This window comes from Halichoerus grypus, chromosome 7 (genome assembly GCF_964656455.1).
Source record: "Halichoerus grypus chromosome 7, mHalGry1.hap1.1, whole genome shotgun sequence".
NCBI classification, from domain to species: domain Eukaryota; kingdom Metazoa; phylum Chordata; class Mammalia; order Carnivora; family Phocidae; genus Halichoerus; species Halichoerus grypus.
This window is the reverse complement of record NC_135718.1, coordinates 99,892,559-99,915,267: the sequence shown is the minus strand read 5'-3', so window position 1 is coordinate 99,915,267 and position 22,709 is coordinate 99,892,559. Positions and strand designations below refer to the sequence as shown.

The window sequence follows — 22,709 nt, the reverse complement described above, 5'->3', positions numbered from 1 at the left end:
CATAATTAGGCATAATTTTGCCTCCTACACACCAAACAAATGGGTATGGGTATGGTAACTCCCCATCAAGTGCCATTGGTGCCAGGACCCTCCCACCAACGGGCCTCTGCCACTGACGTACACGTCCTGCAAGCGCAGGGAGCCAGGGTTAGAGCAGCCAACTACGTAAGTGGCGGCTGCCCAGCAGGACCAGTTCGGGAGCACCCGAATAGGCTAGCAATGTGTCAGTAGTCAGTGTGCCTGCCACGGAATTTCGACTATAATAAAGTCATTGGAGATCCTTATCTTTTCCTCCAAAGGGAGGAAGACAAGGTTAAAGACAAATTCAACTGGGACAGAGTTTTTTTTTAGTCACCAATATGTATTACTAATGATATTTCTTTGGCTGTTATAAGCATTCTCTGCTCTTCTCTCCAAATAATCTGCCTTGATAACTTATCTACTCTATTCATATTTCTTCAATTATCACTGCTATCCTGATGACTCCCCAGTATGCAAGTCTTCTTAAAATTAGTATATAATTTTAAACCTTTGAACATTTCAACTATAATAATTAAAAAATTTAAAGATATGGTAGAAGTAATTTATAAACAGTATTCAAAGTCAAATTGAATTATCATCTGAAAATTGACTTGCGCTTATAGAAGTAATTTTATTTATATTTATTTATATTTATAAAATAAAATTATTTATACTTAAAGAAATAATTTTTCCAGAGAATTTCATAAAAATAATAACATGATGATGGTAGCAACTTAAGTATTTAAGTTGCTACCATTAAATGCTCAACATTTAATATTTAAAAAAGAAACCTATAAAATATATTCCTGACAAAATAACTTCAGAAGATTGTTTTTGGCAGTAATGACAAAAGCAGGACAATTTATAACTTATTGTGGATTTCACATTTACAAATTATAAAAAATAAGCCTTACCTTGGTATAGTGCAAAAGAGAGTTGGCAAAGAAACGACACAATTTGAGTGTTTTCTGAAATAATCTATATTCAGCATTATCCTGTTCCAAAAAAGGAAAGAAGAAAGCATAATAAATAAGAATATGAAATCAGCTAAACTTGTAAATGAGACAATATTTTCTAAAAAGATCTCTTAATAAACAGAGTATACACATTTTCCAAGCAAACATAATTCTTCTCTGAATTGTTGTTATAAGCAACACAAACACTAAATGACAGAGATTTTTCAAAAAATTAAACTCTAAAGAAATTTTAAGTTATACAGCAAAAGAGGTAGGTGATCATTCCTGGTTGATCTGAAAGTTAAAGAAATTTAAATACCTTATTGCTCTTTGCTATATGGAGACCAACAAATGGTCAAAAGAAAAAGTCTCAAATCAATACAAGAATGAGATATGAAAGAAAACAGGGAAAAGGTATGAGAAGGCAGTTCACAGAAAATACAAATTGTCAATAAACTAATACTGAAAAAATTCAAATTATAACCTAATTACGTATCTTTTGAGGGAAAAGGGGGGAGGGCTTTTTAATTAGCAAGTATGAAAAAAAACTGGTAATATCCCAAAGTAGCTGAAGAAGTGGGGTAACAGGCACTTTGTTTTACCATTCCTGGGAGCAGAAGATAATATACTCCTTGCATTATTATTAAAAACTAAAGTGTTGAATCCCCTTGATCCAGTAGCAGTTCCACTTATGGAAATATATCCTATAGAAATACTAGCTAGCACAGAAATGCAATGCAACATTTCTATATAGTGAAAACTGAAATGAATGAAGTATCCGTCAACAAATTCAAGGTATTTTCATAAACTGTAATCACAACAGAACTATTAAAAAGAATTGGGTAGATTTATCTTCACAGACACAGAAAGCCCTAAGATAATTCAGTAAAAAATCAAGCTGCAAAACAATATGTATATAATCCTCTTATTATTTAAAAGTGTGTGTTGTGAGGGGTACCTGGGTGGCTCAGTCAGTTAAGCGGCTACCTTCGGCTCAGGTTATGATCCCAGGGTCCTGGGATTGAGCACCACGTCAGGCTCCCTGCTCAGCGGGGAGCCTGCTTCTCCCTCTCCCTCTGCCTGCCTCTCTGCCTACTTGTGCTCTCTATCTCTGTCAAAAAAATAAATAAAATCTTTAAAAAAATAAATAAATAAAAGTCTGTGTTGTGTTAATATTTGCTTCCTAACCCCACAAAAATAAGTCAAAACTTGACCCGTGGCTCTCTCTAGAAAATAAAAGTAGGATTTCACTTTCCATGTTAAATATTTCTGTAATGTGTGAGGGTTTTGTGAGTATGTATTACATTTGTAAACTGATAGAACAGTGGCTGTGTGTATGCAGGGGAGGTAGAGACTGGAGTCATCCTACCTGGATTGAAATCCCGGCCCTACTACAACTACTACATACCTTGGGAAAGTTATTAAACCTCTCTATAAGATTGCAATGTGTGGCTTATACTACCGTTTATTGTGAGGTTTAAAGTGTCTGATACTTAGGCACCTAAACTCAATAAATGTGGGTTGTTTTGTCACTCCAATATGCTAATACACACCATAATCCAAAAAGCTTAAATCAGTACCATAAAATTAAGTCAAATAGATACCTTACTGTCTTTTATTAGGAGAATAATTTCATATGAAATAACATATCTTAGCTTTAATGTTAACTGACTATGATTTCTTTCCAATATAGCAAAATCTTAAATAAACCAATCAAAACAGAACTGGATGATCCATTAATTAAATATGACCATTTTGACCTTTACTAACAATATTTGGAAACAGTTAATTTCCTCACCAGAAATAGTTTAGATGAAAATTCACCTTCTCTGATAATAATAAACATGAATTTTCTTATAGAGTGCTGCAGAAGCTTAAAAGTACAGAGATTAAAGATGAATCTACACTGACCGTATAATATACTCAGTAAGAAATCTTAGGCTTAGATGTCATATCACAAGAAATCTTCCCTGACTTCATGATTGGATTCCTACCTTTACTCCCATTAGCCAACATCCAGTTCTCCAAAGATCACACCATTCTCTAACTACCTGTTTATTTTTCTCCCAGCCTAGACTGTAAATGGTTGAGGGCAGAAAATTTTACTTACACAGAATAAGAACTCTGGAAATGCTTATTAAATGAATGGCTCATTCATAATGGCTCATTCAAAGGAAAATTGCACAAGGTTTGGTTGAAGGATCTAGTTTTACTTCATTACTAAGCATACTGATTAAATCTAGAGCTTTTATTTTGACATTTTCAAAAATCAAGTGTATAATTTATAATCCCATCTTGATATACTGAATAATTTAAAACAGAAAGTATGTAGGGGTACCTTGGTGGTTTAGTCAGTTAAGCGTCTGCCTTTGGCTTGGGTCATGATCTGGGGGTCCTGGAATTGAGCCCCACATCGGGCTCTCTGCTAACCAGGGAGCCTGCTTCCCCCTCTTCCTCTCTGTGCACGTGCTCTCTCTCTCTCAAATAAATCTTTTAAAAAATTTTATATTTATATATTTATAATAAGCTATATATTTATGTAGAAAAGTATATGTTTATTTTCTAAATATCAATTTCTACAAGCATTATATGAACAAAGGTAACAATTACAGTGGAAATTAAATTTATATTAATTGCCCTACAAATAAATTTCCCTTTTTTTTTTAAGATTTTATTTATTTATTTGAGAGAGAGAGAGACAGCGAGAGAAGGAATACAAGCAAGAGGAGTGGGAGAGGGAGAAGCAGGCTTCCTGCTGAGCAGGGAGCCCGATGTGGGGCTCGATCCCAGGACCCTGGGATCATGACCTGAGCCGAAGGCAGATGTTTAACCGACTGATCACCCAGGCACCCCAAATTTCCTTATCTTTATAGAAAAACTGAATCACTGGTGGTTAAAAAACTGTATGTTAAAAAACCCAATACAATATTCTCTTTTTGAAACCAGTTTCAAAACTTAACAGAGAATAAATGTCAATCTCAGAGCTGCTAAAGGTTGAATTGTATCTCCCAAAAAGATATGTTATAGTCTTAATCCCCGGTACCTCAGAATGTAACTTTATTTGGAAATAGGGTCATCACAGATATAATTATTTAGGTAGCAGCTACACTGGAGTAGGGTATACCCTCACTTCAGTACAACTGGTGTCCTTATAAGAAGATGATGGGAAGACGCAGGGAGAGAAAAGCACATGATGATGGAGGCAGAGAATGGAGTTCTCCAGCTGTAAGCCAAGGGATGCCAGGGACACCAGAAACTAACAGAATGGCATGGAGCAGACTCTACCCTACAGCTTTAAAAGAACATGGTCCTCCTGAGACATTTCAGATTTCTCTCCTCTAAGCTGCGGGAGAATAAATTCTGTTGTTTTAAGGCACACAGTTTGTGGTAATTTCTTATGGCAGCCCTAGGAACCTAATACAGGGATTGATACATCTGTATGCTTTCATACTTAGCATATTAGCTATTAAATCTGGTGGTTTTATTTTGATGTTTTTGAAAACAAAGTGAGAAAACTTTGCTTGGAAGACTTTTAAAAAAATGGTTTGATTCCTCAATAAATATCAATAGTGAACAGCAGAGGGCGCTGTGACTCAGAATTTAGAGTTCAGAAAGGAGAAACCAAACAGACCATCTCAAAGCTCCATTTTAGGCAACGGACTGTGAGTAGTGCTAGTCACTTTACCAGTCCCAAATTTTCACAGGGAAAAACATTAAACAGTTAGAAAAGTTTATAATGTAAATTCTTTGATTTCTGCATACAAGCGGTTTATATAAACTGAACTTTGTGTACAAACAGCCACCCTGGTCAGGCACCCTCAGGACTTCTCCTTTCTCTTGCACTATACTGTTGCTTGGGCTCGCCCCATGTGTCTCCCGTCCGAATCTCTTCTAATCTTCCTCTCCCAGCACTCCCTGGAGAGTCTGTGGGCTCAAGTTAAGCAAGAAGGAAACTGGGAAAAGAGGAAGTTAGGATTGAGGATACAGATGTATAGGATTGAAGTGGAGAAGGAACAACCTTCCTGCCAGGACACAAGATACTCAACCAAATGCCTCCTTCTTCCAGGAGGGTGAGGGGACTGCAAGGAGACCGATGGAAGGAAGTGGGGATGGAAAAGAAAAGGGGAAGAGAAAGGATGTAAGGGGAGAACAGATAAGAGAAAAAGAAGAGAAACAAGAAGGAAAAGGTTAGCCCCTTCCTAAAGCTACTCCTCAGTTCCTTTTTACCCACTTCAGAACTGCTTTTCAAATTTCCATCCTCCCCATGGATCAGTCCTTCCAGATCAGCTCTGCCCCAGGAGTTGCAACCAGTCTTTAGGAAAGGGAGGAACCCTTACACATCCACCCCCCAGCTGCTGGGTGGGGAAGAGCCCAGATACAAAGGAATTGCCTGTAGCCGCTAGCAAGTTCACAATGCGAAGGGAGGTTACAGGAGAAATATTTCATTCATTTTCCATTGAAATTACTACATACAACTCTTAGGTCCTGAGTACTATTAATGCTATAATTTAGGGCCATTATGAGTTAAATAAAACTTAAAGGGCTAGTCTGAGAACAAAAGGCACTATGTATAAAATTGTTATAGGGAAATAAACTATTAATTCCCAATAAACTTGTTATAAATTTTTATAATACGTTTCATAAATGGGATGCCAATTCAACACTATAACTTTTTGAAATCAAAATAAATGTAAGTAAGTGCGCATCAATTTGAGAACACTGATACATACACACAGTTACATATACCATCACTACAGGTTGCAACAGATTGGTGAAGAACAGGCCAACTGTGGCTATATGAGACAACCTTAGATAAATAAAGGACTAAGGAGTTAGATTTTTGACCTAGGGTAGAAAAGAATGAAAGGATTCTGAGGAGAATGCTTCATAAACATGCCCCCTCACATAAAAAGAGGGGTGGGCAGGAGACAGCTAGTTTCTAGAGGGAATAAGAGCAGGTAGGAGTCTAATGCAATGTTTGGGGTGAAAAGTAATTACGGGCTGTAAATAATCTTAGATTGAAAAAACAACAACAAAAAATTAGAACCCTTTTAGGTAAACTGATCCACAGATTCAAATGAGATTTAGTAACTGCTAAATGCATAAAGAGCTACTGTTCAATGTGCTATTAGACCATACTTTACCTGTGCATCTGACTGTGTCATCTGCTCAGCTAACTGTAAACAAGAATGGAAGGAAAAAAGAATGTCTTCACACAAGCTGGTGATTATATCTCTGTGTTTCAGCTGACTCTTTATAACCGACTGGTGCTTAAGGCTCTGCCTAAATGAATAAAAAGAATACAATCACAAGTAACACATCAAGTAACACAGGACCATAAAAATACGACTTGAAGTAACATGTAAAAATCACAATGCATCATATATATTAGACATGACATAATTAAGACATGATGATATCACCTCTGAAGCTGTCATGTTAGCTTATTAAGTGGCTAACTTTTTACTTCTCCTTATAAAATATTAATTGAACTCTTACTAACGTTCCAGGTATTCTGCTAGGCCCTAGGGATGGAGAAGTGAAAGAAGTCACTCTCTGCTTTGTCTGCATGGAACTTCTGGTCTAGTACAAGAGAGAACATTAAATAATTTTAAGAATAATTAATTACAGTTGTAATAAATGCTAAGCTAGAAAACTCCAGGATGCTACAGCAGAGAGATCTAAAATAACTTATTCTCAGGGTAAGAATATCAAAGAACACTATCACGAGGATGTAACACTTAAGCTGAGAACTGAAAGATAAGCAGGAGTCAGCAAGGTGTAGAATATGGAGAGGGGCATCCCAGGCAGAGGGAAAGAGTGGTGAGAAGGCCCTGGGATAGTAGAGTCTGAGGAACTAAGAGCAGGGAGAGAGCAGCAAAGATGGGCTGGTGAAGAAGGCAGAGGCCAGAGAGGATTAGGTTGTAACTCTTAGTAAAATGGGATGGATTTTAAGCAGTAGAGTGACATGCCCTAATTGACATTTTCAAAAGATCAGACTGAACACTGACTAGCAAATGAATTGGAAGAGGACAAGAACAGAACACATTCAATGGTAATGATGGTGACGTGGTAATTCACTGGGCACTCACTACATGCCATGCAGAGTTCTTAGCATTTCATATCGATAAACTCAATTAATTCTCACTATAAACCCACCAAGAGACATGTGGGTGGCTCAGTTGGTTAAGAGTCTGCCTTTGGCTCAGGTCATGATCTCGGGGTCCTGGGATTGAGTCCTGCATTGGGCTCCCTGCTTAGTGGGGAATCTGCTTCTCCCTTTCTCTGTGCCCCTTCCCCCGGCTTGTGCTCTCTCTCTTTCTCTCAAATAAATAAATAAAATCTTTTTAAAAAAATAAATAAAATAAACCCACCTAGAAAGTGCCATTTTAATTACTCCCATTTTTGGATAAGCAAATTAAGGGTCAGAGAAAATAACCGAATTTCCCAAGTGTTCAGGAAGAGTAAATGATTTCAAAATGAATTCAAGCACATGCAGAATGGCTCTGGGTTAACACTTTTAACCACTGCACTATTACTTGTTGACAAGTTAATGATATCCTGGTGGTGCAAGAAAAGCACCTAAGACCTAAAAATATTACATTGACCTTTAATTTTTATGCATGTATATAAAGCAGAGGTTCTTAGCCATTTTTACATCTCAAATCTACCTCTTCCCACCCCCAGGAATCTGATGAGCACTATGGGCACTCTCCCTGGCAAACTTTCATAATGCTCTAGCTAAAATTACTTTATAAATGGAATTAAACTTGAACAACTCAAAGGCATATAATAAAGGGATTATATTCAGCTCTAATTATAACTATTAATTTATCTAAGCCTGGAAATAAACACCTGATGGGTTAAATAACAGTAGTAGTAGGCAAGTGGTTAAGGCCCATGGCCCATTATTTCAAAAGTACTAGTGGGAGGCAAACCATAAGAGACTAATTCCAGGGAACAAACTGAGGGTTGCTGGAGGCGAGGTGGGTAGGGGATGGGCTAAATGGGTGATGGGCATTAAGGAGGGCACTTGTTACGAGCACTGGGCATCATGCAAGTGATGAATCACTAAATTCTACCCCTGAAATGAATAATACACTGTATGTTAACTGACCTGAATTTAAATATCTTGAGAAAGAAAAAAAAAGTTTTAGTAACAAAGTAGAGCTTCTTTTTTAAATTTTAGAAGCAGCGGAGTAAAGAAGTCCAATTTGGTTTGGGAGCTACATGTACAATATCTGGATTAATCAGACAGCAGTGTGAGGAAACATTTATACACACCCATACAAAATGTTTTAAATGCAATCTAAAAAACTTATGAATAATTTAGATTTTGGATATGGAAAATATATTACAAAAAGTAAAAAAGCAAAGGAAAAAAACTTACTTAATTATAAATTTCCAAGTATTGGCATGAAACGCATGGTCCATACTGGAAATAACAGAGCAGATATCCAACAATGAATGAATAACTACAAAAAAAGATAACAGAACTCTTAGGACATTCAAATGTCATATGGGGTGAGTTTCTCCTATATTTAAAACTATCTACTGATCAATTCTGACATTTATTAAAATAGATAATGCAGTTAGAAAAAAACTTTTCAAAATAATTTTTAAAAATAAGTGTCATACTTTTGATTTATGGTTTTTACAAATTACAGAAAATTAATTTTTGATGTTTACACCTACCTAAATAAAACTAAATGACCTAAGTAAACTAAAATGTTCAGTAGAATAAAAGTTGTACCCTATTATAATTGAAATATTCTATAGATATTCTAATCCAAAACGACAAAATAAGCGGCAAAGGAAAAGAATACCAAACAAGGAAGAATTAAAGCAAATTGGCACAGTATTTATGAAAGGCTTCTACTCTTTCATTTTATTTGTAAAAATGGCCAGTGACTTCCCTTTCTGTGTCCACACTCCTGGGCAGTTCCCTTCCACACTGATCTGGGGCTTAGTTATATGATTTGCTTTGGTCAACAGGATAATAATAACTATAAGGCCAGCAAAGACTTAAAAAGTGCTTGCACACTGGGGCTTGTCCTCTCCTGATGATGACCCTGAAGCCGTCATCAGGTGACCGAGCCCAGGCTAGCCTCCTGGATGATGTGCCACACGTGGCCAGCTCAGTGCTTCTGCCTCTGCCAACAGCCAGATGTGATGAGGTCACTGACTGCAAAAACACGAGTGAACAAGCAGTTGTACCACGGGGAGCAGAGAAAGCTGTCCCAGCTGAGCCCAGCCTAAACTGCTGACTCACAGAATCGTGAATAAATAAAGCAGTAGGTGTTTTAACCTGATAGATTTTGGGGTGGTTTTTACAGAGCAAGAGGTACCTGATATACTGCACAAAGCAAACTTAACTCTTTATACAGAAACTATAAATGAAATTTTTGTCCTTATACATTACTGTTTTTCAAACTCTGGGTTATAATGCATTGGTGAGTGATAAAATTATGAAGTAGCAATCAGCAATTCTTTAAAAATGAAACAATATAACGGAGTACATTACATATAAAACAGGTATTATTTTACATATAATAAATAAATGTATATATTACATAATAAATAAATACATACACGTTCACGAACATACACATACATATGCAACTATATGTGCTCTGGAAAGAAATGCAAACTTCATTTCTTACTGAATTATGGTTTAAAAACTCTGAAAGCTACTGCTTCAGAATCTGGACTACTTTAGAAGGTATAAAGTTGCATGACTTTTTTGTTAATCACTGTGGAAAAATAATGTATGGTGAACTTTAACTGAATGTACAAATCTATGTTAAGGCATCACATATCAATTTTATAAATTCTAAAATTTAGAAGATTAAAAATTTATCAGGTAGGATTTAAATTTTTTTATACATAATGAGTGAGTAAAATACCATGAAGCGTTAGAAACAATGTTGGGTTCAATAATTTAATGGATATACAGTTTAGTCAACATATGTCACATACTAAATAGGAAGTTTTCTCACTTACCTATTACCATATTCAAAATATCATCATTTTCATCTACTAAAGGGTCCATGCAAACCATATCCAGTAGTTCCATTAGCTGTTTTTGAAGAGAATAGGCCTCCTTGAAAAGAGCCTGGAGAAGGTCTGAAACTAGGTGTAAATGCCCAGAATAGACAGATTCACTATCCTGATCACAAATAAAAATGAGAGAAGTAGCAAATCATAAAGATCAAGAGCCAAATTTACTTTAACTCATTCCATCAAAGCTTATAACTTCAGTGCTTTCTACTGAATCACATATTTACTCATTAAACAAATGTTTAGTGACCATCCATTATATATAGTGTACTTCAAGAGACGGAGGCATGTATAAAGCATGATCTCTGACTTCCGAGACTTGCAAATATAGAACTAAAAGGGAGATACATAAGGTCTGGTCAGGTACATGACTTTTAGCACCCTATCACCAAAGAGAAGCATTAGTTAAACCAGTGATTTTATTCACCCAATGAATACCAGTACCAAAACTCCCTGTGATTCACAAATCCTAGGCCAGCTTTTATGGTTTAAAGCTGCCTCAGGAATGTAGAGATGGACTACAAAAGGGCTGGTGTCCTTTTATAGGCACCTAATCATTAAGGAATTCATCTGATCCACCAATACCATGACAGAACAATTTCAGGATTCCTGTGACTCTTCTTTCTTTATAGAAAAGAAAAACAATAAAACAACAAAAACAAAACCGCAAAAGCCCATTTTAATCAGTTCCTTATAACCACTTATTTTGAAACAAATATTTACATACAGGCACACCTCAGAAGTATCTCAGGTTCAATTCTAGACTACTGCAATAAAACGAGTTAAAGTTTTTGGTTTCCCAGTGCATATAAAAGTTATGTTTATATTACACTGTAGTCTGTTAAGTGTGCAATAGCATTATGTTCGAAAAAAAATGTATATATGTTAACAAAAAATATTTATTGCTAAAAAATGCTAAGCATCATCTGAGCTTTCAGCAAATCATAATCACTGATCCACAGATCACTATAACAAATATAATAATGAAAACGTTTGAAATATTGCCAAAATTACAAGACTGTGACAAAGAGACACGAAACAAGCAAATGTCGTTAGAAAAATGGCACCAACAGACTTGCTGGACACAGGGCTGCCAACAAGACTACAATTTGTAAAAAACACAATATCTGCGAAGTGCAATAAAACAAAGTATGCCTGAGGGCGCCTGGGTGGCTCAGTCGTTAAGCGTCTGCCTAACTTTAAGCACCTTAATGACCCTCCCCAGGGCCCTGGGATCGAGCCCCGTGCCGGGCTCCCTGCTCCGCGGGAAGCCTGCTTCTCCCTCTCCCACTCCCCCGGCTCCTACTCCCTCTCTCGCTGTGTCTCTCTCTGTCATATAAATATTAAAACAAAAAACAAAAAACAAAAAAACAAAAACACCAAAGTATGCCTGTACATGGTTCTTCGTTCTACTTTACTCCAGTAATACAGGCTAATATGTAAAATCTTATGTGCAAACACTATTTTCCTCAGCCTTTTTGCCTGTGGATTTCAGGCCATTTAAAGTATACTTAGACTCATTACTTACCTTACAATGTACAAATGTACTTTTGATTACATGTAGGACTGAGGAGGGAAGACTATGAATGTTTTCTAGAATGATGGATTCCTGTGTGACACAGACATGCTGAACACATCCTGTAAGAGCTGCTAAGAGCTGAACCATTGTCTGGAAATAAGGAGAGAAGTTTCATTCACAGTATGTTTTTGTTCACAAACATAGAAAGGTATCAGACATGCTGGGTACCAGGGACACAGCAGTGAACAAAATGGACACTCTATTCCTTCTTCATTGAACTTTAGTCTATCAGAACTACAAATATTGGAACAACTGGCTAGCCATTTGGTTTTAAAAAAAAAAACTCAGAATCCTAACCCACACATCAAAGCACATAGCAGGTGTTCTACATATAAGCTTTGAAATTATAGGTAGGGCAAGATATCTTGATCACTTGTCTTATATAAGTTTGGTGTTTACTCAGCATTAAACTGTATAAAAAAATACAAAATTTATTTTCTTGCATTCATATCTTTAATTCTATAAATTTAATTCCAGCATTGGGTCACTACATAAAGGATATATAGCTAATTAATATCAGTATAAAAATTCTTACACTGTTTAAGCTCTTCCCCTATACCCTTTCTAATAAATTTGACATACTTGTAAAATATTCCTTAGAGTGGTCTGGATTTCTAAATTATGGCTTGATAGTCCTCTGGCTTGACTGGTTAACTCGTACATCATGTCATCAAATAATTTCACAGTCTGTGAAAAGCAAGCATGTTATAAAGAGGAGTAACAGAAAACACTAGAAAGGGAAGACATATCTTTAAAGAAAAAAAAAATCAGACATTTTTTACTAGTAATAGCCATGGGATATTATCTAGCTTAACAACTGCACGTAATAATGTAAACAATATATATGTTTTTATATATATAAAGTAGTCATATAACACAATCTTTTAAAAGCTTCAGGTTGAAATTGATTTCTTTTCCATTTCTGTGGTTTGACTCTATTTAATAACATCCATGTAAAAAATCGCTCGAAGTTCATTTTTTGGTGCTGTAACAAAGGTAAGTGCTACTCCACACAATAAAAGTTGATGGTCTTAACCAATCAATATTCATATAGGTATTTATAAGGGTATTTTCTGGGAGTGATGATGAATTTGTGCTGAATTACCTATTTACTTGCGTTCTAAACAGTTCCACTTTTTGATCAACTCAAAATACCATTTCTGGGTTAGAGGTACTCTATGTGACCTTAGAACTAAGTTTTTTTGTCTGTGAAGTTAGCTACCCTAAGATCTAAATACTCAGATTTTTCTAAACAATTTAAATGGCCTAAACACTGCAAGAATAACACCACAATGTAATTAAAGAGGATATTGTTTCCCAAAGGCAAGCTAATACTCAACATCCTTATTTTAATCTATATAACAGCTGGATCTTTTTCTGGTGGTCAAGAACAAATTCTAAGATACTTTTAGATAGAGAACAATCAAATGAATATGAGTAACAGGAATTCTGATGATTATCTGCTTCAAAGCTAAACTTAAAAACCATTAAAAAAATGTTTCATTTTTTGCACAAAATACCTTTAATTCCTTCAAGTAAAAAAAAATTCGCCTGTGCTTTTCAGAGAAAAAGTATACCATATATATCTAAAAGGTAATAGGAACTACGTAGAGTAAAAGATAATGTAGTTGGTGAACTTAATGTTTTCTCTTGGTTATTTGATTTTACCAACATTCCAGCCTTTTTTTTTATTCTAAGGCTTCTTTAATAAAATTTGGCTCCAGGGGTGCCTAGATGTCTCAGTCAGTTGAGTGTCCAAGTCCTGGTTTTGGCTCAGGTCATGGTCTCAGGGTTGTGAGATCAAGCACTGCGTAGGTCTCTGCACTCAGCAGGAGTCTGCTTGGGATTCTCTCTCTCTCTCTCTCTCTCTCTTCCTGTGCCCCTCCCCTACACTCCCTCCTGCACTCTCTAAAATAAATAAATAAATCTTTTTAAAAATTGGCTCAATTTTTCTAAACAATTAAATTTAACAATTATTAATAAACTCTACAGAGAAGATCTTAGCTAACTTCATCACTCATCCAAGATATTCATTGAATTGCTTTAAAATACAGAAGTACTTAAAATTAGCTACAAATAATGTAAATTCAATTAGTAAAGGATCTATACTACTTAAAATTATAATAGTTTTTAACCACCTAATGATGACACTAACACCATCATGTTCTCACATGAGATCTATTTCTTACTAAATTATTTGTATTTCAAATATGTCTGATACATTAGGAAAAAAGGAGCCACAGTTAATAAATGATCTAAAACTGAGGCTAGATTTAGGGTACCTGGGTGGCTCAGTCGTTAAGCGTCTGCCTTTAGCTCAGGTCATGATCCCAGGGTCCTGGGATCGAGTCCCACATCAGGCTCCCTGCTCGGCAAGAAGCCTGCTTCTCCCTCTCCCTCTCCCCCTGCTTGTGTTCCTGCTCTTGCTATCTCTCTCTCTGTCAAATAAATAAATAAAATCTTTAATAAATAAATAAATAAATAAATAAATAAATAAAACTGAGGCTAGATTTAAACAGCCTTTATAACATGTAGACTGATTAAGATGATAATAGGACTATACCTTTGGCAGCACTTGTGAGAAGAAAGTCTCTTCCAGTGTCAGGTGGTTCATATGAGGTAAAAACATCTCCACAATAATTTTCAGAATTTCTATAAAGCAAAATAGTAACATATTTTATAAGAATATTAAGTCATGTCAGCCAACAAAGATCACTGCCCCTTCCCCAAATGCAAGAATATGTAAGTACTACCAATCTGAAGCTTTGTAAAATTTCAAAATGCCATTTTCTATGTAAAAAAAACTATGTTTATTAAAAGATTTTATTGGGACGCCTGGGTGGCGCAGTCGGTTAAGCGGCTGCCTTCAGCCCAAGTCATGATCCTAGGGTTCTGGGATCAAGTCCCACATCGGTCTCCTTGCTCAGCAGGGAGCCTGCTTCTCCCTCTGCCTGCCACTCCCCCTGCTTGTGCGCTCTCTCTCTCTCTGACAAATAAATAAATAAAAATATTTTTAAAAATTTGTTTATTTGAGAGGCGCCTGGGTGGCTCAGTCGTTAAGCATCTGCCTTCGGCTCAGGTCATGATCCCAGGGTCCTGGGATCGAGCCCCACATCAGGCTCTCTGCTCTGCGGGAAAGCCTGTTTCTCCCTCTCCCACTCCCCCTGCTTATGTTCCCTCTCTCACTGTGTCTCTCTCTGTCAAATAAATAAATATTTAAAAAAAATAAAAAATAAATAAAAATTTGAGAGAGACACACACACACACACACACACACACACACACACACACGAGGGGAGGAGAGGGAGAGGAAAAGGGAGAAGCAGACTCCCCACTGAGCAGGGAGCCCAACACAGGACTCGATCCCAGGACCCTGAGATCGTGACCTGAGCCAAAGGCAGACACTTAACCTGAGCCACCCAGGCACCCCTATGTAGAGAAACTATTAAGTACCTGAAATAATAACAAGAAAACAAAAACAAAAAAAATCTGTATGTCCAGCCTTTGAAGACCACTTAAAGGATGTGGGTACATCTACTGAATAGGATTTGCTTTCATTAAAATTATTATTCAAGATCATTTAAAACCATGAAAAAATATTCACACAATACTTTAAGGTTAAATGACCAAGCTTCCAAAATAGTATAACCCCAATCTTAATATATATAAACATGTATATACAAAGAATAATAGATAGCCTGGCACGAATGTATAGAATTGAGATGAGAATGTTCTATACCAAAATCTTAACCATTTCAGATTAATGGATGTTTCATTATCTTTTCTGATTTTCTGCACGTTTCAAATTTTCTACAGTGAATATGTATAAGTATTCACTGTAGAAATATATATACTCAGGATAAAAAAAAATTATTACTTAAAAAAAATTAGACCCAACAGGCAACAGATTGAAAATTATAAACATCCACAACCAAGTGAAATGTAAATAGAATAAGGAACTCAAAATATGAGTAAATTGTGTAGTCTAGTCTTAATTCATCTCTTCTCCTAACTAAATAAGTAAATAAATAAGCCAAGTAAGATTAAAGAACAGAGAGAAGATGAGAAAGTCAACCTGAAAGCAGACTGCAAATTATGTTTTACATGAGTCTAACCAGTTTAACAACAAACATTTAAAATTTCAATGCGCTTATATGGACATTATCAATAGTTCTGGTATCCATCCAAAATAGAATTTAAAACTTTAAGTACTACACCTTGAAGGAATTTGGTCATTTTAAGTAACTGAAATTTACGGAGGCTGTAACACTACTAGAACACACTTGAAGGGAATATGAAATGTATCGATATACATAGACTCAGACCTTAATGACATCAAAGTAAATCAAACAATTAAGATAATTTTACTTACGAATATGCTCAATCCAGTTGTCAGAATGCTGATACATAGAGTAAAAAAATTAAGGAAGATACCAGTATTACAGTAATAGGATATTCACTGCTAAGAATAAATCTAAAAAGCAGCCTTCTTGAAGTTTAGGCAATGATCAGTAAGAAACTGAAATTAAACTCAAATTACTGGCTTAATTTTACTTTTAAAAATTTAATGTTCTTAGGTAAACAAACTATAATATAATGAAAATACTCCAAGGAAATACTTTCAAAATTGAGCAGGGATAAAATTGTCTTTTCAAACTATGTGTAGTTGACATTCTTTTGACAGAGGAACAGTACTATAATAATCCATGGATTTCTGGTTTCTAAAACAGGAAAGAAATTTCTTCCTCCTTCGAACCAACCTCTCCAGTATTTTATTTGCACCTGTATTAAGTCACTCAACACTTTCTATCTTCTTTTCACGTTACTTGTGTGCCTCTTATGAAGCTTATCAGACTGAAATTCTTCTGCACATAGCAGACACTTAAAAATGTGACAATAAATTATCCTACGTCCATTACAAAAGTTAGCAGTAATCACATTATAAACTGTACACTTGTATACCACCAAGAATTGTTAGAAATTTCTTATTGTAAAATAAGTATTAAAGAATGTGTCAGCAAGAAAAATGAACAAACTGTAACTCCATCACAGTAATACAAGAACTGATTCTTCTTCTGACATCTTACTTTGCATATATTAATTTTACAGCAGCAATCAAAATGAGGTATAGTCATTAACTCATTTTATTTAGTTCAATAGGGTTGAATTTGTCTTACAGAAAAATTTCAGCAAAGGTCAAAAAAATTCTAGCCCCTTCCAAAATTAAACCTAATTTATGATTATGTAGACATGCAGGTAAAGACTGGAAAAGAGTATGTAAAAGGCAAAATATAAAAATAATGCTTGGGTGATGTGACTATAATTTATTAAAAACTTATCTTTCATCTGTTGAAAAGTGTTGAAAACTGGCGGAAGAACAGCTTTAGTTTCTTTTGAATGTTAAGTCTGAGATGCAAAACCAAGTGGGAATGTTGACTTTCAATTACTGAAGCTCCCCATAAGCTTGGGGGGGAAAAGAGGAACCATGTTCCTTATCTTTGTTCCCCCAAAGCCTAACACCCTGCCTGGTATGTATTATGTGCCCAGTAAAGGTTTTGGAGTAAGGATGCTATGTGTTTTCCAAATCAAAATCCTTGAGGACAGCGATTCCGAATCTGCACAATGACTAAGAAAAGCCTTTGGAACCTAAGTGGGATTTTGCCAATGCCTATGCAAGAAACTTCTACATAACGGTAATATGTATATTTGCCTTTAGATGTAAAAAATTATTTGAGACTCTCTAAAGTGAAGGTCATTTTTTTCTTTTAAGTGTGGCTTTATGTTGAAGGTGAGCTCAAAGGTGTTAAAGAAATAATTACCTTTTAACATGGAGGGCTGGGTTCCAGGCACATTTACAACAAGAAAAACAGTATGCACTTGGACAACGGAGGCATTAAGTAACTCAAATTCAGCAGGTGACAGCCAATTACAAAAGGAAGCAACTCCTTGTAACCAACAACAATGGAAAGAGGTCCGAGAAGAGGAAGAACATTTTTATTTACTGGACATCTTTTACATACTTGGCACCATGGCAGACCTACGTCCTTTAATTCCCGTAATACTGAGAAAGGTATCTATACTCACCATCCGTCCTAGAGGTTAAGAGCTCAGAGTACATCTCTTTACCTCATCCAGCTATTAAGGAGTCAGAGCTCACCTCACAGGTCAGGTCTCAGTGCTTGCCTCCCCCGCTATCCCAAGCAAAGGTATTTACACTTAATTGCACGTGACGAGTACAGAAAAACTCAAAGGCACAAAGGAATGGAAGAAAATGCCACATCCACTGCCAAAATCAGGGCGGAACACCAGTGCGAACCCTTCCAGTGCCAAAGGGAGGCATGCCTTCGGTCCGGGCAGCCATGGTCCCCGCTCGCCCTCGTCTCCCTCGCTTACTCATCCCGCCCATCAGAGAGAAAAGGAGGGTTCAGGCCTCAGGAACACTACACGGCCCGGCGGCGAGTGTGACGAGACCGGAGAAAAGTTGGGAGACCTGCCCCACGGCCCTCTGTGGGGGGAGGTGACAATGAAGGATATAAGGAGCCGGGGCAGGACAGACGGCAGTTCCCGGCGGCACAGCTCCTCCGGCCAGCTACTTAATTCTTCCAGAGGAACAGCGCTCGCCGGGGCCGCGCTTTCCTGAGACATGTTTCGCCAACCAGTGCAGCTTCAAACCAGTCCCGCCACCGCCAAGACCGGAAACTCCCGCCCTCCCGGCAGGCCTTGCGAGCTCTCCGCCGGCACCAGTACCATAGAGAGGAAGCGGACTGCGTTCCTCGTGAGCTCGAGCCGCGCGCGGCTGGGAAGGGAGCCGGGCTTGTCTGGCCCGCGGAGGACTCGACTCACAGGTGCGCGCTTTCCCTTCCGAGGGTCCGGCGTGGCGCGTGGTTTCTCAGCGCCGGGCGCTGGGACCTTCCCGGGCTGCGAGCGTTCTCAGGTCTGGATCGCTGGAAACGGTTGCAGTGAGGCGCTTTGGGGAGGTGAAGGCGGAAGACCCCAGATATGCTACCGTCTGTTCCATGGGGCTTTGAGATTGAGCATCTGGGGTCACGGCTGACCTGGGACTTGCAGCCAGAAATGAATCCAAGGCCCAGGGCGCGGTTGGGTAGATAGAAACAGGCACCTTTCTACGCACTTCACTATGCGACCCGACTTTGTACGTCTCGTGTAATGGAAATAAAGACCCCGCCTGCCAGAGTTGTGCAAATTGAAGCAAATGGTATATAAAGTTATCTAACACGATAAATACTGTGAAGAGTTTTGGTAAAGTTGCTTCTACTTTCTAGGGGACTCTCCAGTCAATGCCCTTATTTTGTTTCTCTAAAACCAAATTAATCTTTACTAATTACTCCAAAATTCTCCTACTCCCATACCCTTGGGGCTGCTGGTCTTTGCTAAATGTTTGTAGCTAAGGTCATTTGGATGAATTACGCACACCATACCGGTGCTTGTTTTTAAAGGGATTGTCATTTACCAAAATAAAATCTTGAAGGCCTGTTACTTGAAACAGTAACAGACTGAAGTGAAGAGATTCTGGCAGTTTTAGGAGGTAGGTATGTTTGGGCAAGATCATGATAGGTGAAAGACTTAAGTCAGGCTCGTCTTTTCCTGCCTGGCAATTTTGAACTTTATGTTTTTTCGAGTTGTTGTTCTGTTGTCCTTTTGTTTGTTTTTACAGTTTATTCTCTTCTCCATTTCTTGAACCCTGAAGGGTGTGTGTATATGTTTCTCTTTCTATCCCTCTGCCTTCACAGCTTTTACAGAAAAACCAGCTGTATAGCGGAGGGGGGGAGGGGTGCTATTTAATGTTACATTTTAGTGAAATATATCATTTTACCTTTTTTAAAAAATTTTTTTATTTCATTTGTTTATTTATTTTTAAGTAAGCTCTATGCTCAATGTGGGGCTTGAACTCGGGACTCCAAGATCAAGAGTCACATGCTCTAGCAACTGAACCAGCCAGGTGCCCCTCATTTTACTTTTTAATAACAATTTTCTTTTTTTTCTCCAGAGCTAATTTGAAAGAAGAGCGAAGACCTCTAAAAAGTCATTTGGAAACTTCTCTAAATATTGTAAAGAAAAATTAATCCTCAACAAAACTAACTGAATAATTGAAGCAGGTTTATGTGTGTCATCAGTTCTATCCAGAAGTTGAAGAATCTTCCTTTGAATTTAAGGATTGTGTGCCTTTAATGAGAGGATGACTTTTCAATTTAATTTTACTATAGAAAACCATCTGGAAAATGAATCAACACTGCTTGGAGATGGAGCTTTGGCCCTAGATTCCTCCAAAGGGCCTTCAGTCTCAGAAAGTAAAAACGGTAAACATAGGGACAGAAAATGTTCTACAGAACAGTTTGACTGGCCTCAGGATCATTTGTCGGAACATAAGCCAGTGGGAAATGCAGCTGCCTCGCAAGACACCGACCGCTCACTCAGTGCAGCAAATAGCTCAAGTAACTTGGAGCCACATGAAAAACATCCCTGCATGAGTGTTGCCAAAGAGCATCCTATGCCTAAAGATTTAAAGAAAGTGTTAGAAAACAAAGTCGTAGAAACATTATCAGGTCCCCAACATGTTAATGTATCAATAGTGAAAACCATCTTGTTGAAAGAGAACTTCCCTGGAGAAAATATAGTTTCACAAAGCATTTCTTCTCACTCTGATCTGATTACTGGTGTTTATGAAGGGGGCTTAAAAATCTGGGAATGTACCTTTGACCTGCTGGCTTATTTCACAAAGGCCAACGTGAAATTTGCTGGGAAAAAAGTGTTGGATCTTGGCTGTGGATCAGGGTTGCTGGGGATAGTTGCATTCAAGGGAGGGGCCAAAGAAATTCATTTTCAAGATTATAACAGTATGGTGATTGATGAAGTAACCTTACCTAATGTAGTGGCTAACTCAACTTTGGAAGGTGAAGGAGATGACATAAATGAACCCGATGTGAAAAGATGCAGGAAATCAAAAATAACACAAGAATTATGTAAATGCCGGTTCTTTTCAGGGGAGTGGTCTGAGTTTTGTAAGCTTGTACTAAGTAGTGAAAAGTTCTTTGAAAAATATGATCTCATTCTCACCTCAGAAACCATTTACAATCCAGATTATTACGATACTTTGCACCAGACATTCCTTAGATTGTTAGATAAGAATGGACGGGTGCTCTTAGCCAGCAAAGCACATTATTTTGGTGTAGGTGGAGGTATTCATCTCTTTCAAAAGTTTGTGGAAGAAAGGAACGTATTTGAGACTAGAACACTCGAAATAATTGATGAAGGACTAAAGAGATTCCTAATTGAAATGGCTTTTAAGTAACTGAGTTATTGTCCACTGAGTGTCCTAAGTGAAATAAAAAGAATAACCAAAAACTTTTGAATGTTTGATTTCTGCTTTGCTATTATTATTTTTTTAATTATGATGTTTGTTTGTTTATCCAAATAATATCCCAGCTATATTAATAACATGTACTTGCTAGGGGAGCTAGATAAATAGTATTCTGAGCACTTGATGAGATTATTTTGTGGAAACGTTTTCTGCTCTCTACCTTTATTCTATTTGGCCTTTCTACCACCTTTGACATTAAATAAATTTTTTCTCAGGGAAACTTGACACTTTCTATTTCTTTTTTTTTTTACAGAGAGTGCACAAATGGGGAGCGGCAGAGGGAGAGGGAGAAGCAGGCTCCCTGCTCAGCAGGAAGCCCGATGGTGGGGCTCATCCCAGGACCCTGGGATCATGACCTGAGCCGAAGGCAGACGCTTAACTGACCCAGGCGCCCCGACACTTCTTATTTCAAGTTTGAATTTCTTCTCAGTCTTCTGTTTATATGAAGTGCCTAGTCAGATGATCATGCCATTAATTCTAAGGGCATACGTATGCATCACTAAATGGTACGAACCTAAATACTAGACTGAAGACCTTAGGTAACTAGGAAGAAGCTTTTTGTTTTATTTTTATATTCATTTATCTTATATAAGAATAAGAATTCTGAGCAACTGAATTCACCCTGAGATGGGAGAAATAAAGGGGAATCATGATAGTATAAAAGTTACACAGAAAATCCAATAAAAAAATAAACACTAAAAAAATCACCAATCGATAACCTAAATTTTCACCTTAAGACACCAGAAAAAAGACGAGCAAACTAAACCCAACAGAGGCAGAAAGAAGGAAATAAAGATTAAAGCAGAGATCATGAAATAGAGAATAGAAGAACAATAGAAAAAACTCAACAAAACCAAAAGTGGGGTCTTTGAAAAAATCAACACACTTGCCAAATCCTCAGCTAGACTGATCAAGAAAAAGAGGTCTCAGATTATTAAAATCGGTAATGAAAGAGGGGGTATTACTAGTGACCTTACAGAAATGAAACAGCTTTTAAGGAAATTACACAAGATCTAACTAAGCGAAAAGACACTGTGTTCAGGGGTTGGGAGACTTAGTATTGTTAATTCCCCACACTGATCTGCAGATTCAATAGGATCCCTAACAAACCCTCACCGACACACAGGTACCAATATTTGTTATCTCTTGTCTTTGTCATGGTAACCACTCTGTGGGCACCCATGCAACTTGCAAAGTATCTTTTACAACCTTAAAAAGCACAAAAGCCAAGTGTTGAAATATATTGAACTTAGAATTAGGCCTTTGGATCTCTGTATCGCAGTGTTGAAGCCAGATTTTAAAAATTAAACTTTTTAATTTTTTTTAAAAGATTTTATTTATTTATTTGAGAGAGAGTGAGAGAGGGAAGCAGACTCCCCCGCTGAGCAGGGAGCCCGATGTGGGCTCCATCCCAGGACCCTGAGATCATGTCCTGAGCTGAAGGCAGATGCTTAATGGACTGAGCCACCCACATGCCCCTAAATTTTTTAATTTTGATAACTATGAATTCATATGCAAGAAATGTATGTGAAAAATAATACAAATAGATTTTGTAGAAACTTCACCTGTTTTCTCCCAATGCTGACATCTTGCAAAACTATCGTACAATATCACAACTAGAAAATTGACATTGATATTGTCAAGATATAAAAGAGTATCATCACGACAGAGGTTCCTTCTGTTGTCCTTTTTTTTTTTTTTTTTTTGGCTACAC

General features: G+C 37.1%; 2 protein-coding genes across 10 annotated transcripts in view; one reads left to right on the top strand and one right to left on the bottom strand.

The window, feature by feature from the left end:
- FIRRM (FIGNL1 interacting regulator of recombination and mitosis) overlaps positions 1–18,361 on the bottom strand; it is a 48,853-nt gene extending 30,492 nt beyond the window's left edge. For 2 of the 6 annotated variants that reach the window (XM_036097964.2, XM_036097967.2), the window contains exons 1-9: positions 18,151–18,356; positions 15,989–16,028; positions 14,180–14,268; positions 12,199–12,303; positions 11,566–11,706; positions 9,981–10,146; positions 8,368–8,452; positions 6,122–6,260; positions 936–1,016 (exon numbers count right to left, since the gene is read on the bottom strand). In XM_036097964.2, the coding sequence (XP_035953857.1) occupies positions 936–1,016; positions 6,122–6,260; positions 8,368–8,452; positions 9,981–10,146; positions 11,566–11,706; positions 12,199–12,303; positions 14,180–14,268; positions 15,989–16,028; positions 18,151–18,261 (957 nt within the window). In that variant the 5' untranslated portion in view covers positions 18,262–18,356. Of the gene's footprint in view, positions 1–935; positions 1,017–6,121; positions 6,261–8,367; positions 8,453–9,980; positions 10,147–11,565; positions 11,707–12,198; positions 12,304–14,179; positions 14,269–15,988; positions 16,029–17,700; positions 18,069–18,150 lie in introns of those variants that run through there. The other 4 variants (XM_036097966.2, XM_036097965.2, XR_004919172.2 and 1 more) reach the window with 4 other exon arrangements.
- Positions 18,340–20,979, top strand: METTL18 (methyltransferase 18, RPL3 N3(tau)-histidine). 4 transcript variants are annotated; one of them, XM_036097977.2, is made up of 2 exons: positions 18,340–18,461; positions 19,625–20,979. In XM_036097977.2, the coding sequence occupies exon 2, from the start codon at positions 19,814–19,816 to the stop codon at positions 20,924–20,926; it is 1,113 nt and encodes a 370-aa protein (XP_035953870.1). In that variant the 5' UTR covers positions 18,340–18,461; positions 19,625–19,813; the 3' UTR covers positions 20,927–20,979. The 4 variants fall into 4 exon arrangements, with proteins under 4 accessions (XP_035953870.1, XP_035953869.1, XP_035953871.1 ...); XM_036097976.2 differs by having other exon boundaries at positions 18,364–18,550; XM_036097978.1 differs by lacking the exon at positions 18,340–18,461 and adding an exon at positions 18,470–18,832.
- The last annotated feature ends 1,730 nt before the right edge of the window (positions 20,980–22,709 follow it).